At 41.2% G+C, this 14,928-nt stretch overlaps 1 protein-coding gene across 2 annotated transcripts; it reads left to right on the top strand.

Moving 5' to 3' along the window:
* The first annotated feature begins 2,910 nt into the window (after positions 1-2,910).
* Positions 2,911-8,243, top strand: LOC115766984 (tyrosine-protein kinase Src64B). 2 transcript variants are annotated; one of them, XM_030711083.1, is made up of 5 exons: positions 2,911-3,252; positions 6,464-6,683; positions 6,748-7,001; positions 7,063-7,370; positions 7,438-8,243. In XM_030711083.1, exons 1-5 carry the CDS (start codon positions 2,985-2,987, stop codon positions 8,050-8,052), a joined length of 1,665 nt encoding a protein of 554 aa, XP_030566943.1. In that variant the 5' UTR covers positions 2,911-2,984; the 3' UTR covers positions 8,053-8,243. The 2 variants fall into 2 exon arrangements, with proteins under 2 accessions (XP_030566943.1, XP_030566942.1); XM_030711082.1 differs by having other exon boundaries at positions 6,461-6,683.
* The last annotated feature ends 6,685 nt before the right edge of the window (positions 8,244-14,928 follow it).

Below are 14,928 nucleotides of genomic sequence, written 5' to 3'. Positions count from 1 at the left end.
ATATTCTACATATATATGCTTACATTTGTTTATGTGTCGATCTGCGATATTTGACAAACATTCAGGTCACAGACATGCCGGTCTTGTCTTGCGCCTCATCTGTTTTACCTCGTGCAGGTGATAAAAATAATTTCGCCAAACATTTTATGGCAATAAAATGCCACGATTCATTGACCGTATTAAGACTGTCGCCGCATTTAATGTGTGTGTGTGTGTGTGCATATGTGTGTGCCTGTGTGTGTTCTTGTGCTTTGGCCTTTAATACCCCTCGTTGACCCCTGCAGACGCCTTTGTTGCTGCTGCTGCTGCGGCTCGAACTGATGCTGGAGGGGTTCATGAACTCGCCAAAATGAAAAGTTTGAATTTGATGCGCCACGCAAAATGTGCATAAAGTTTGTTTTTATTGGGTTTGTTGTTGTTTCTTCGGTTGTTTAAAGCGCGACGCGTTGCTTTTAACAACTCGACAGGACAAGGACCGGACAGGACAATAAACACAGACTCCGACGTCGTTGTCCTGGCAACACAATTTGATGTGCTTGGCCAGAAGTGAAAGCCAATAGAATTTGCAAGCCATGTCAATATTTGACTCTCTGCGATTTCCATTTCACAGATAACATTTTTATGGCGCCTTTGTTGTCTCTCTGGGTTTTATAAGCTTCTCTCTCTCTCTCTCTCTCTCTCTCTCTCTCTCTCTCTCTCTCTCTCTCTCTCTCTCTCTCTCTCTCTCTCTCTCTCTCTCTTTCTTTCTGTTTCTCAGAAATAGGTATGTAGATAGTTTGAAATCAAGTAAGAGATTTCCAAAGCGTGGACTTAGACTAGCTGCAGGGTATCTACCAGTCGAGCACTCCCGACACTCCTGTTTTAAATGTGGCACACTTTAAGCAGCACTTTAATAATTGACAGCAATAGATAACTTGAGCTAATGCCAGGATATTAGTTAATGCCGCAAATGCAGCCTGCCAACTGGCAGCACAATTTCATAGCAGCTGCGCACACACACACACAAACACACACACACTTACACAGACACACATAAATATCCTGCCAACAAATGCGCAACAATAACAATTTAATTTTAGGGGCAAGTGCTGCAACAATTTGTGCAACAAAGCAGCCGTTTGTGTGCTCGGTTGTGGTTGTTGCCAGCCTTGGCCTCGCAATCACTCATACACACTTACACACACATACACAAATACACACAAACACACACACGCACACACTAGACCATAATTATCCAATTGAACAATAAACAGATGCCCGCCAGGCCTTCAGTCAATAGACAATGTGCACTCCCGTTCCAGTTTTTATTCAGGCAGGCAATTGTTATGCCCATTGAAAGTGATTGAATGGGAGGGTATATTGTGGCTGGGCGAATGTATGTAACAGGCAGATAATGTATATATATTATTGGTCTAAGTTAGTTCTCAAATATAAGATAGTAGCTATTGCCCGGCCTTGCCCGTGGAAAGTTTTGTGCTACAAATTTTAGATATTACTTTTCCACTAATTACACGCCCGTGGAAAATGAAAAACTACCCATATTAATCTACAGTTATATTTAAAAATATGTTTTAATTGCGTCGACTAAAAAACCAAATGTTGGAATCAACGGATTGCGATGAGAAGCCTTGAAGCTGAAGAATAAACTATCATTTATTAAACCTTCAGCCCGCATTTTCCATCCAAGAACTTGGAAATGAGCCGATTGGATGGTAAACAAAAAAGTTTCATGCAAACGTTTTTCGCGATTTTTCCACACATGCGGGTCGAATTTCCCGAAAACCCGACTCAAAGTGAAAACACCCTTGGGCGGACAGCGAATGTCGGGTAGCTTCTGTCCACTTAAGGAAATATCCTTCCAATAGAGAGGAAAATGGAAATGGCTTGATAGAAAATGTGCGCCTAGCATACGTGTCCATCAGGAGAGTTTTTACTGTATCAACACATCGGAAAATCATTTAATGGGGATTGGGGACACACAATTTTGAAGATGCTGGGTATCTCCCAGTCAGACAGCCTCAACTAGGTCGTGTTTGCTTGCGGTTGTTGCAGTTGCCCTTCCGATGCCAACAACAGCAACTGTCGCGTGGGCTCTGGTCAACCTGCAGCTGCTGCTGCCTCTGCTGGTGCAGGTCGTTCCGAGCTGCCAAGTCAAGTGAAATGATGTGCCAAAAACGTTTATCTAGAGAACGGAGCGGAGGGCAAAGCTGGAGGCAGCAGCACCAGGACAACGCAGGACAGGCTTGGGTCACTGACTTGACTTGCCCTTTGGATAGGTGTGTGTGTGTGTGTGTGTGTGGCGGTGTGTGAGTGGCTTGGTTGTGCGTTTGTGAAATGCTCTTTTAATGAATATTTATAGCAGAGTCCTAGCTAATTTTTCTTTTTTGGTTTTGTTTACATTTTGTTGTGTTGCAGGTGGAGCAGGCTTGAACAATGTGCAGACAGTTGCTGGCTGAGCACGCTGGCAGGACAACAAACGCAAGGATAATCAACGGCAACAACGCACAACAACAACAGGAACAACAACAACAACAAGAAGAAGAGGAACAACATTAGCAACAGAGGAAACAACAACTTTTTTACATAAACAAAATGAATTTTTGAAAACGCTTAAAAGCAAAACAAGGCAATGCCCTCCATGCAACTCTTGATGCAAGCAGCTTAAAAGGACACTTCATACACACACACACACACACACACACACGCTCACACACGCTCACACACACACACTCACTCCCACACTACTTGACTGATAGCTTAAACTACAAAATACAACAAAAAGGCAGCAGCAGCAGCAGCGCAGCAAACAAAACGTTTTTAATTTGTATTAAGTAAATATTGCAACTCGTGATATGCCAAATATGCGTTGCCGCTGCAGCTGCTGCTAATTTCAAGTCGCAACAACAACAACAACAACAACTGGAGCAACAACAACAACAGCAACAACTACCCTGCACATTTAGCTGCCACAGTCAGCTGCAAACATGGGCAACAAATGCTGCAGCAAGCGTCAGGATCAGGAGCTGGCGCTGGCCTATCCGACGGGCGGCTACAAGAAATCCGACTACACCTTCGGCCAGACGCACATAAATAGCAACAGCAGCGTCGGCGCCGGCGTTGTTGCCGCACTCGGCCAGAAGCACAACAATGGCGGCTCATTGGACTCCAGATATACGCCCGATCCGAATCGGGGACCGCTCAAAATTGGCGCCAAGGGCGGCGTGGACATCATACGAACGCGCACCACGCCAAGTAAGTGTAAAATTGGTAATGATAATGGGAGACTCACGAAACGCAAGCAGGAGCTGGCAGAAAGAACTGTGCCAGTAGCTTCTAATAAGAGCAAGAGCTGCTTGACATGTCTGACGAAGCAGAGACGCAGACCTGCTGAAGAAGCTCTGGTCTCAGCTGGGGAGACTAAGGCTAAGGGTCAAGCAGAACCACAATTTAACTCTCAAATTGTCAATCGTTATCGGAGAGCGATAATCGATTATGATAAATTAATCGGGTTGTGCAAAACACGATAGTCAAATTTGTGGTGTAATCCTTAACGGCCTATCTGAGCGTAGTTTAACTCCTTCCCTCCTTCCTGTTACTTGCTCCCATCCCAAGAAATGGCTCGACACTTCTTTACGTCTTCTCTGTATCTGGAGGAGAAGCGTATTTCGTGTGGCTGAAACTCCTTGAGGGATTTTAAGTTTTCTCATTAAATATGAAACCAAGAAGGAGACACGTGCAAATGTTATGCCAGAAGAACAGACTGCATCTGTTTGGGCGTTAATATATTGCTTATATACAATATATATTTCCCCCTCTACCCCTTGAAACTGACTTTTTTGATGACTCAGCTAACTATGCTAAACTATATTGCCCATTCAATATGTAGATTCTTTTTGTTTGTGTCAAGTGCCGACTGAGCTGTAATTATGCAATTTGCCGTTCACCTGTCAACTGGAGCTACACACACACGCACACACACACATGCATAAGCAGAGGGCCCCAACAGGCAGTTGGTCAAGGTTAATTCGACTGTCACACAAGCACGGCAAATATGAAACTCAGAATGACCTTCTGCGCGCCGTCTGAACCCGCAACTCCACCTTCCAATCAACTGCCACCAGAGACGCAAACTTTAATTATGTGAAACCGACTGCGTGTGTGTGTGTTATAACTTTTATATAAATAGCAACTAGCATTTGGCCAAAGGTTAAAGCCAACCTGACACTGGCAGCAAAACAAAGTCAAATAGCTAATTAAAACGGCAAGGTCCCAGAGACCACCAGAGAGCTGCACACCCTGCAACCCCGCAGGCAAACAAATTACGCATGTAGATGTACTCTAGCACAACAGGGTAACGAGATGAAGCTTAGGCAACGAAGTAGACGTCGAGTTCGCTGGAGCCGATTCAGGGTCCTGTCCTAGTTGGACTCTTAGGAATCTTTACGATTCTACTAATTGCAGAAGGAATCGGACAGCCTCTGGTGTTCTATTAAGGGGAGACAAAATAAAGTGCTTATTGATAGTTTTTGATACCCTTGCAGGGGTTATTATAATTTTGTCTCCAAATGTGTAACGCACAGAACGAGACATTTCCGACCCTATAAAGTGTATATATTTTAGATCAGCCGAGTTAATATATACATGTCTGTCTGCACGTCTGCCTGTCCGTCCGTCTGTCCGTCCGTCCATCCGTCTGTCCTTCCGTTCGTCCGTCTGGTATTAAATCTTTGGCGTACCGAAAGATAGCTCGTCTTTCTCATTAACCTTTATAGGTTTTATAGTAGAGCTTATCGCAGCAACTGTTGGTCGTTTACATGACAAGGCGCCACACAATTAAATATTAATTAGCAGAGGGGCATTTAATGAGTATTTAAAGAAGAAAAATTCGTTAAACATAGATGAAGTCTAGCGAGCAGGATCTTGTTCCCCTTATAGCTTTTATCCTTATAAGCGAGCAATTTTGACAACTATTCCAGCCTGCAAGAGGCTATGAGATATGAACTCTGACGAATGTCTGGGCATGAACAGAAATTTACCTTGGTTAAGCTCAAAACTGTGAAGGATGACACGTGCAGACTTTGCCTTAAGAGCAAAGAAAAAGTGCAGAGCAGATTCCTAAAGGATTGTTGAGCTATAAAAAGACAAGCTAAAATGGGAAAGAGAGGGGGAGAGCTCGACAAGCAATCTGTTTAGCATAAAGTTAATATTCCAGGGCGAGCCACAAAGGCAGCAGCTAAAAGTGCACTCGGCTCTGCCAATTAAAACCGTGTTCAAGAAAATTCTTGAAAGATTTTGACTGCCACATTTCAAGCCATGTTCAAGCTGATGGCAAAGGCGGGGTGGGCCGGGGCCTGGGGTTTGCGGGTTTCTTGTTCAGCAATGACTGCGCCTAATCGCCGCTTGATTAGCTCGGGTATTTAGCATTGCATTGCATTGTGTGTGTGTGTGTGTGTGTCTATGCGTCTATGCGTCCAGATTGAGTTGAGGCAAAGCGGCTTAGGTCGTGTAAACCCGTCAAATGCGTTGACAAAGGCTGAAAGCTTGGACCGAGATTTGTGCGTTCTACGTGTGTCAGCACTTATGCCCCAAATGCAGGGCAAGGCAACAAAAATAACAGAAATAGAAATGGAAACAACAAATCAAATGCAAGGCATGCCAAGTTGTCCGTGTGGGCTAAATCAATTAGCCAAATGCAAATTCAGTGCCAAAATGTTGTGGCGGGAGGGACAACAAAAGAAACAAGTAAGAGTACGCCAGACGGAAGTGCCTGACTAGGAGATCGTCGAAGCCAGATTCAAGTAAGCCAGGATTGAGCTTGATTTGCCGGGAGAATAGGAAGAGCCCGACATACCCCCTGGCTATGGGCTCAGAAGTTATCCAGGATTGAAACTTGATCTGCGCGGAGGAATAAGAAGAGCTCTACATCTTTTAGTTCCTATAAGGACAGCCAGACAGACGACCTGGCTAGCTCTCTATGAGCTCAGAAGTTATCCAGGATTGAAAGTCGATCTGCGCGGGGGAATAGGAAGAGCTCTAAATCTTTTAGTTCCTATAAGGACAGCCAGACAGACGGCCTGGGTAGCTCGCTTTGAGGTCGGAAACACTTGCTTCAACATTCACAAAAAACGGTATCCAAATAGAATTGTGGCTTGGCTTGCAAATGCAATTGTTTTTTTGTTTTGTCGCACATCCTTGGAAGATGCGCCAAAATGTATGCTAATCAATTTCGCAATTTACCTGCCAGACTCCACCCACCTGACCCTGGCCGCAGCTCATTAACTGGCAATTAGATTTTAAATTGATGCTAAAATTTGTCGCCCATAAATTTTGCAATTTATGCCATGACACGGATCGCTGCCCTGCAAATCAAATTTACAGCCAGACGAGAATTGCCTGCCTGCAGCTGTCGCTCTCCCTCTCTCTCTGTCTCACACTCTCTATTGATGTCTCATTCTATTAGCAGCCGGCGTGCCTGGTGGCCTGCCGAAACGACGCGTCGTTGTCGCTCTCTACGATTACAAATCGCGCGATGAATCCGACTTGAGCTTTACAAAGGGCGACCGCATGGAGGTCGTCGATGACACCGAATCGGATTGGTGGCGCGTCGTTAATCTGACCACGCGCCAGCAGGGCCTGATACCGCTCAACTTTGTCGCCGAGGAGCGCAGCGTCAACAGCGAGGAGTAAGTCGTGTGTCTATATCAACTATTGACTGTCATTTGTTAATCGTGCCACCTTCGCCTGCAGCTGGTTCTTTGAGAATGTGCTACGTAAGGAGGCGGACAAGCTGCTGCTGGCCGAGGAGAATCCGCGCGGCACATTTCTGGTGCGCCCCTCGGAGCATAATCCCAATGGCTATTCGCTGTCCGTCAAGGACTGGGAGGACGGACGCGGTTATCATGTGAAGCACTATCGCATCAAGCCTCTGGACAATGGCGGCTTCTACATAGCCACAAATCAAACTTTTGCCTCGCTTCAGGCCCTCGTCATGGCCTACAGCAGTGAGTATTGGACATCATTTCGGGACGGGCAGCTCTCTTCAAATCGTAAACTCTATTGCAGAAAACGCGCTCGGCCTGTGTCACATACTGTCGCGTCCCTGCCCCAAACCGCAGCCACAGATGTGGGATCTTGGCCCGGAGCTGCGCGACAAATATGAAATACCACGCTCTGAGATTCAGCTGCTGCGCAAACTGGGACGCGGCAACTTCGGTGAGGTGTTCTACGGCAAGTGGCGCAACAGCATCGATGTGGCGGTCAAAACGCTGCGCGAGGGCACAATGTCGACGGCTGCGTTCCTCCAGGAGGCGGCCATCATGAAGAAGTTTCGACACAATCGCCTCGTGGCACTTTATGCCGTCTGCTCGCAGGTCAGTCGGGAGTGTGTTTTGCCCAGCAGCAAAAGTTCAGCTAAATCCTTTCCATTCATTCATGCAGGAGGAGCCCATTTATATTGTGCAGGAGTACATGTCGAATGGCAGCCTTTTGGACTTTTTGCGCGAAGGCGAGGGACGTTATCTGCACTTCGAGGATCTCATCTATATTGCCACACAGGTGGCCAGCGGCATGGAGTATCTGGAGTCCAAGCAGCTCATCCATCGCGATTTGGCGGCGCGCAATGTGCTCATCGGCGAGAATAATGTGGCAAAGATTTGTGATTTCGGTTTGGCGCGCGTCATTGCCGACGATGAGTATTGTCCCAAGCAGGGTTCTCGGTTCCCCGTCAAATGGACAGCGCCCGAGGCCATCATCTATGGCAAGTTTAGCATCAAGTCGGATGTCTGGTCATATGGCATATTGCTGATGGAGCTTTTTACGTACGGACAAGTGCCCTATCCGGGCATGCATAGTCGGGAGGTGATTGAGAATATCGAGCGCGGTTTTCGCATGCCAAAGCCAACGATTCATTATTTCCCCGACAATATCTATCATCTGCTGCTACAATGCTGGGATGCAGTGCCCGAGAAGCGGCCCACATTTGAGTTCTTAAATCATTACTTTGAGTCGTTCTCGGTGACGTCGGAGGTGCCGTATCGGGAGGTTCAGGATTAAGCGGCAGCGGAGGAGTCGTCACAATACCCACACACACAATACAAAACACAACACAACACAACACATCTATAAATATATATATTTATAACGTTATCTATATGTAACGTAAACATTTATACATATTTACTATAATTCTTAAGACTTTTAAATGGCAAGGCATACAACAACAGCAACAACAAGTATAACATTAACATAAACATAAACTCTATATATGTATATGTGTATAAGCGTATATATATATATATATATATCTAATGAAATTGATGATGATGAAAATGCAACATTTTATATTTTACACGCGAAAACTATTTTATAATTTATATACCTACTTGTATGTACTATTGAAATAGCAAGTATTTAACTAGTTTTGTAAGCTTACCAAAAAGTAAAAAAACAAAAAAGCGAAAACCCAATAAGAACATGAAACAAAACGTTTATGTAACGCATATGGCAATTTTCTAAGCGAACTTTACAAAAAGAAAAAAAAACAAACAATTTAAATGCTACTTTAATCGATTCGCATCCATTTATCTATCCCAATTTTCTCTCTTAACTCTTAATGATTCCTGCTGAATTTTTGTCCTCTAAAACCGAAAGCAAAACAAAAAAAAGAACCCCAAGTATTATTTAACACAATCAATATGTGCAGCTGATATGTTTCAGCTCAATAAATAAATTGCAATGATGGCATTTAACTTATGAAGGGCGTCAACCGATGCGCCGCCGAGTCGCCCGATTACTTCCATATGTCACATCGAATACGTTAACAATATATCAGAAAAAAAAAAACAAAAACAAAACAAAAAATGATTATAAATTCTTTTGCTGCTGCTTCTACGAGTAGTTGAGGCTAAATAACAAAAAACTCCCATTAATTATAGAACAATAGAAAATCTACATTTTGTCAAACATTCTGTACAAAAAAAAAACAAATATTCACCTTTCGTACACGCTTGTTTAGTTTGTTCTTTAGCAATTAAACCAATAATTGTTTATAGTTCATTTAAGTTTAGGCCAAAATTCGAAGAGTTTTCATTTTGTATATTTAAGCAATGTCCAAAACAATGTTAGAAAATGCACCTTCAGTTGGGCACAGTCCACACACATATACATATATATATATATAAATATATCTAGCCTTATACTTCGCATTGCCAGCTCACAATTTAGTTCCTCTCCAGATCCGCTATATGTTGTACTCGAATTTAAGAACCCAAGTCAAAAAGCCATGCACTGCAGTCTCAAGGGTTTCAAATAATCTATATATATATATATATCATATATGATAGCAACAGGAATTCTTATCAATCAAGCAAAAGGGGGCACATACATCAAATAGTACTATATACACACCATCAAATCTAACTTAGCCGTTGGCCCACAAAAACAAATGTTTATTTTTCTGTTTCTTCTCTTTTTCTATAATTTATTTTTTTTATTATTTTTGTTATAGTCATAAGTTTCTTAAATGTTTAATTCATGTGTTGGCCATTGTGTGCACATTTGTAGCATAAAACCAAAGTTTAGCATTTCGTATTAAAGAATATATCTATATATATATGTATTTGTAAAGAACAACATTTATGCGGCAACTTAATGCATTTCACACACACACACACACACACACACACACACACACACACACACACATACACATAGAGAATATAAGGCAGCTTAAATTAAAGTGTAGCAAGAAATCATTGTATGAAATTGCATTCAACGTAAATTACAATTTAAACGAAACTAAATCATTACGATAAACAACAAAAACAGCAAATAAATAAAAAATCATATTGTTATAATTAAAAAAGGCAAACACTGGAAATTGTTTAGCGTAGTTGATGAATTTTTGTATATATACTTGACATAACGTGTAGCAATAAATGAAATTGAATTGAATTAAACTAAAACTAACACTAAAACAAATATAATAAAATAGATAACAATAGAAATAACAATAGCAGCAGCAGCAACAACAACTAACGGCCTTTGTGGCACGCTAATCGGCAACAACAACAACAACAAACAATTTTTTATACAACACGGCAATCAAATGGACAGATTTCTAAAATTTTCCAGCTCTCAGCCTTTTAGGGGGCGTGCCGCCGTTGCCGTCGTGTTTGTTGCTCTCAATATAAAACCCAAACACTGTCGTATGTTTAATTATAGACATAACAAATTATAAATATTGAATAATACAGATAAACATTTGCATAATACTGAAATCGAGTCGCGATGCTCGTCTATAATAATGCAAACTGAATTTAGCTGATGTATAACGAGAATCTGTCGGTTCGGCGTGTATTGCATTCAAGTAAATCAATAAAATGAAAAATTATGTAATAAAAAAAATCCTACATTCATTTCAATTGTCAGCTATCAATTAGATTATTATTTAAATATTTTATTTATTGTTTTATTATATTTACTTAAGCAATTTATTAGCCTTCTTATGTTCATAGCCTAGAAAATAAGCTCGAATAATAATTGCATAGCTTTATTCCAATCGTATTCAAATACCTAAGTTTATATTTCGTGTGCTGCATTTCTGTCCAAGATTGTCTTTAAACCATAGACAATATTGCCAAGAATTATGCGGAGATAAATACATTTTTAGGAATAGTAGACTTACCAACTACTTTTTTTTTTTAAATTAGCACCAAATCAATAAGACTAGATATGCCTATGACTGCTCTATTATAGCATTCGTCGACAATCGCCTAGGCTAAATACCTAAGGAATGCCAAATCAAAATATTACGTATATAGACATGGGTCAAAATTTCCCTACCCCATAACTTGGCCAAATCTCAGCCGATTTTTACGAGGTTGGGCTTTTTGTTCATGGTTTTCCCTCTAGATTAATCTGGCATTCAAATCGGAACACCGATTTTTTAGTCGAAATTCATGTCCAAATCTTACCCCAAGGTTCGTACATCGACATGGGTCAAAATGTCCCTACCCCATAAATCGGTCAAATCTCATCCGATTTTGACGAGGTTGGGGTTTTTGTTCATGGTTTTCCCTCTAGATTAATCTGGCATTCAAATCTGAACACCGATTTTTTAGTCGAAATTCATGTCCAAATCTTACCCCCTGATTCTTATATAGACATGGGTCAAAATTTCCCTACCCCATAACTTGGCCAAATCTCATCCGATTTTTACGAGGTTGGGCTTTTTGTTCATGGTTTTCCCTCTAGATTAATCTGGCATTCAAATCCGAACATCGATTTTTTAGTCGAAATTCATGTCCAAATCTTACCCCCTGATTCTTATATAGACATAGGTCAAAATTTCCCTACCCCATAACTTGGCCAAATCTCATCCGATTTTGATAAGGTTGGTCTTTTTGTTCATGGTTTTCCCTCTAGATTAATCTGGCATTCAAACCTGACAACCGATTTTTTAGTCGAAATTCATGTCCAAATCTTACCCCCAATATTCGTACATCGACATGGGTCAAAATTTCCCTACCCCATAACTTGGTCAAATCTCATCCGATTTTGACGAGGTTGGGCTTTTTGTTCATGGTTTTCCCTCTAGATTAACCTGGCATTCAAATCTGAACACCGATTTTTTAGTCGAAATTCATGTCCAAATCTTACCCCCAATATTCGTACATCGACATGGGTCAAAATGTCCCTACCCCATAAATCGGTCAAATCTCATCCGATTTTCACGAGGTTTGCCTTTTTCTTCATAGTTTTCCCTCTAGATTAATCTGGCATTCAAATCGGAACACCGATTTTTTAGTCGAAATTCATGTCCAAATCTTACCCCAAGGTTCGTACATCGACATGGGTCAAAATTTCCCTACCCCATAACTTGGCCAAATCTCATCCGATTTTGATAAGGTTGGTATTTTTGTTCATGGTTTTCCCTCTAGATTAATCTGGCATTCAAACCTGAGAACCGATTTTTTAGTCGAAATGCATGTCCAAATCTTACCCCCGATATTCGTACATCGACATGGGTCAAAATTTCCCTACCCCATAACTTGGCCAAATCTCATCCGATTTTTACGAGGTTGGTATTTTTATTCATGGTTTTCCCTCTAGATTAAACTGGCATTCAAACCTGACAACCGATTTTTTAGTCGAAATTCATGTCCAAATCTTACCCCCAATATTCGTACATCGACATGGGTAAAAATTTCCCTACCCCATAACTTGGTCAAATCTCATCCGATTTTGACGAGGTTGGGCTTTTTGTTCATGGTTTTCCCTCTAGATTAATCTGGCATTCAAATCTGAACACCGATTTTTTAGTCGAAATTCATGTCCAAATCTTACCCCCAATATTCGTACATCGACATGGGTCAAAATGTCCCTACCCCATAAATGGGTCAAATCTCATCCGATTTTCACGAGGTTTGCCTTTTTCTTCATAGTTTTCCCTCTAGATTAATCTGGCATTCAAATCGGAACACCGATTTTTTAGTCGAAATTCATGTCCAAATCCTACCCCATAACTTGGCCAAATCTCAACCGATTTTGATAAGGTTGGGCTTTTTGTTCATGGTTTTCCCTCTAGATTAATCTGGCATTCAAATCGGAACATCGATTTTTTAGTCGAAATTCATGTCCAAATCTTACCCCAAGGTTCGTACATCGACATGGGTCAAAATGTCCCTACGCCATAGCTTGGTCAAATCTCATCCGATTTTTACGAGGTTGGTATTTTTATTCATGGTTTTCCCTCTAGATTAATCTGGCATTCAAATCGGAACATCGATTTTTTAGTCGAAATTCATGTCCAAATCTTACCCCCTGATTCTTATATAGACATGGGTCAAAATTTCCCTACCCCATAACTTGGCCAAATCTCAACCGATTTTGATAAGGTTGGGCTTTTTGTTCATGGTTTTCCCTCTAGATTAATCTGGCATTCAAATCGGAACATCGATTTTTTAGTCGAAATTCATGTCCACATCTTACCCCAAGGTTCGTACATCGACATGGGTCAAAATGTCCCTACGCCATAGCTTGGTCAAATCTCATCCGATTTTTACGAGGTTGGTATTTTTATTCATGGTTTTCCCTCTAGATTAAACTGGCATTCAAATCTGAACACCGATTTTTTAGTCGAAATTCATGTCCCAAGGTTCGTACATCGACATGGGTCAAAATTTCCCTACCCCATAACTTGGCCAAATCTCATCCGATTTTGATAAGGTTGGGCTTTTTGTTCATGGTTTTCCCTCTAGATTAATCTGGCATTCAAATCGGAACATCGATTTTTTAGTCAAAATTCATGTCAAAATTAAGGGGGTAAGCCCCTGATTCTTATATAGACATTGGTCAAAGTTTCCCTACTCCATAACTTGGGCAAATCTCATCCGATTTTGATAAGATTGGTCTTTTTGTTCATGGTTTTCCCTCTAGATTAATCTGGCATTCAAACCTGACAACCGATTTTTTAGTCGAAATTCATGTCCAAATCTTACCCCCTGATTCTTATATAGACATAGGTCAAAATTTCCCTACCCCATAACTTGGCCAAATCTCATCCGATTTTGATAAGGTTGGTCTTTTTGTTCATGGTTTTCCCTCTAGATTAATCTGGCATTCAAATCTGAACACCGATTTTTTAGTCGAAATTCATGTCCAAATTTTACCCCCAATATTCGTACATCGACATGGGTCAAAATTTCCCTACCCCATAACTTGGCCAAATCTCATCCGATTTTGACGAGGTTGGGCTTTTTGTTCATGGTTTTCCCTCTAGATTAATCTGGCATTCAAATCCGAACATCGATTTTTTAGTCGAAATTCATGTCCAAATCTTACCCCCTGATTCTTATATAGACATAGGTCAAAATTTCCCTACCCCATAACTTGGCCAAATCTCATCCGATTTTGATAAGGTTAGTCTTTTTGTTCATGGTTTTCCCTCTAGATTAATCTGGCATTCAAACCTGATAACCGATTTTTTAGTCGAAATTCATGTCCAAATCTTACCCCCAATATTCGTACATCGACATGGGTCAAAATTTCCCTACCCCATAACTTGGTCAAATCTCATCCGATTTTGACGAGGTTGGGCTTTTTGTTCATGGTTTTCCCTCTAGATTAATCTGGCATTCAAATCTGAACACCGATTTTTTAGTCGAAATTCATGTCCAAATCTTACCCCAAGGTTCGTACATCGACATGGGTCAAAATTTCCCTACCCCATAACTTGGCCAAATCTCATCCGATTTTGATAAGGTTGGGCTTTTTGTTCATGGTTTTCCCTCTAGATTAATCTGGCATTCAAATCGGAACATCGATTTTTTAGTCGAAATTCATGTCCAAATCTTACCCCAAGGTTCGTACATCGACATGGGTCAAAATGTCCCTACGCCATAGCTTGGTCAAATCTCATCCGATTTTTACGAGGTTGGTATTTTTATTCATGGTTTTCCCTCTAGATTAAACTGGCATTCAAATCTGAACACCGATTTTTTAGTCGAAATTCATGTCCAAATCTTACCCCAAGGTTCGTACATCGACATGGGTCAAAATTTCCCTACCCCATAACTTGGGCACATCTCATCCGATTTTGATAAGGTTGGTCTTTTTGTTCATGGTTTTCCCTCTAGATTAATCTGGCATTCAAATCTGAACACCGATTTTTTAGTCGAAATTCATGTCCAAATTTTACCCCCAATATTCGTACATCGACATGGGTCAAAATTTCCCTACCCCATAACTTGGCCAAATCTCATCCGATTTTGACGAGGTTGGGCTTTTTGTTCATGGTTTTCCCTCTAGATTAATCTGGCATTCAAATCCGAACATCGATTTTTTAGTCGAAATTCATGTCCAAATCTTACCCCCTGATTCTTATATAGACATAGGTCAAAATTTCCCTACCCCATAACTTGGCCAAAT

Source organism: Drosophila novamexicana, unplaced genomic scaffold, assembly GCF_003285875.2.
Source record: "Drosophila novamexicana strain 15010-1031.04,08,12 unplaced genomic scaffold, DnovRS2.1 tig00001292-arrow-arrow-pilon, whole genome shotgun sequence".
Classification (NCBI taxonomy): domain Eukaryota; kingdom Metazoa; phylum Arthropoda; class Insecta; order Diptera; family Drosophilidae; genus Drosophila; species Drosophila novamexicana.
The sequence above is the reverse complement of the archived record's forward strand: the minus strand, read 5'-3'. Positions and strand labels throughout refer to the sequence as shown.

Bases quoted from the DNA above. Each gene is read 5' to 3' on its own strand.
- LOC115766984 (XM_030711082.1), top strand. From the start codon at position 2,985: ATGGGCAACAAATGCTGCAGCAAGCGTCAGGATCAGGAGCTGGCGCTG. The intron at 3,253-6,460 runs GTAAGTGTAAAA...TCATTCTATTAG, and splicing joins ACGAACGCGCACCACGCCAA to CAGCCGGCGTGCCTGGTGGC. The intron at 7,371-7,437 runs GTCAGTCGGGAG...TCATTCATGCAG, and splicing joins TTTATGCCGTCTGCTCGCAG to GAGGAGCCCATTTATATTGT.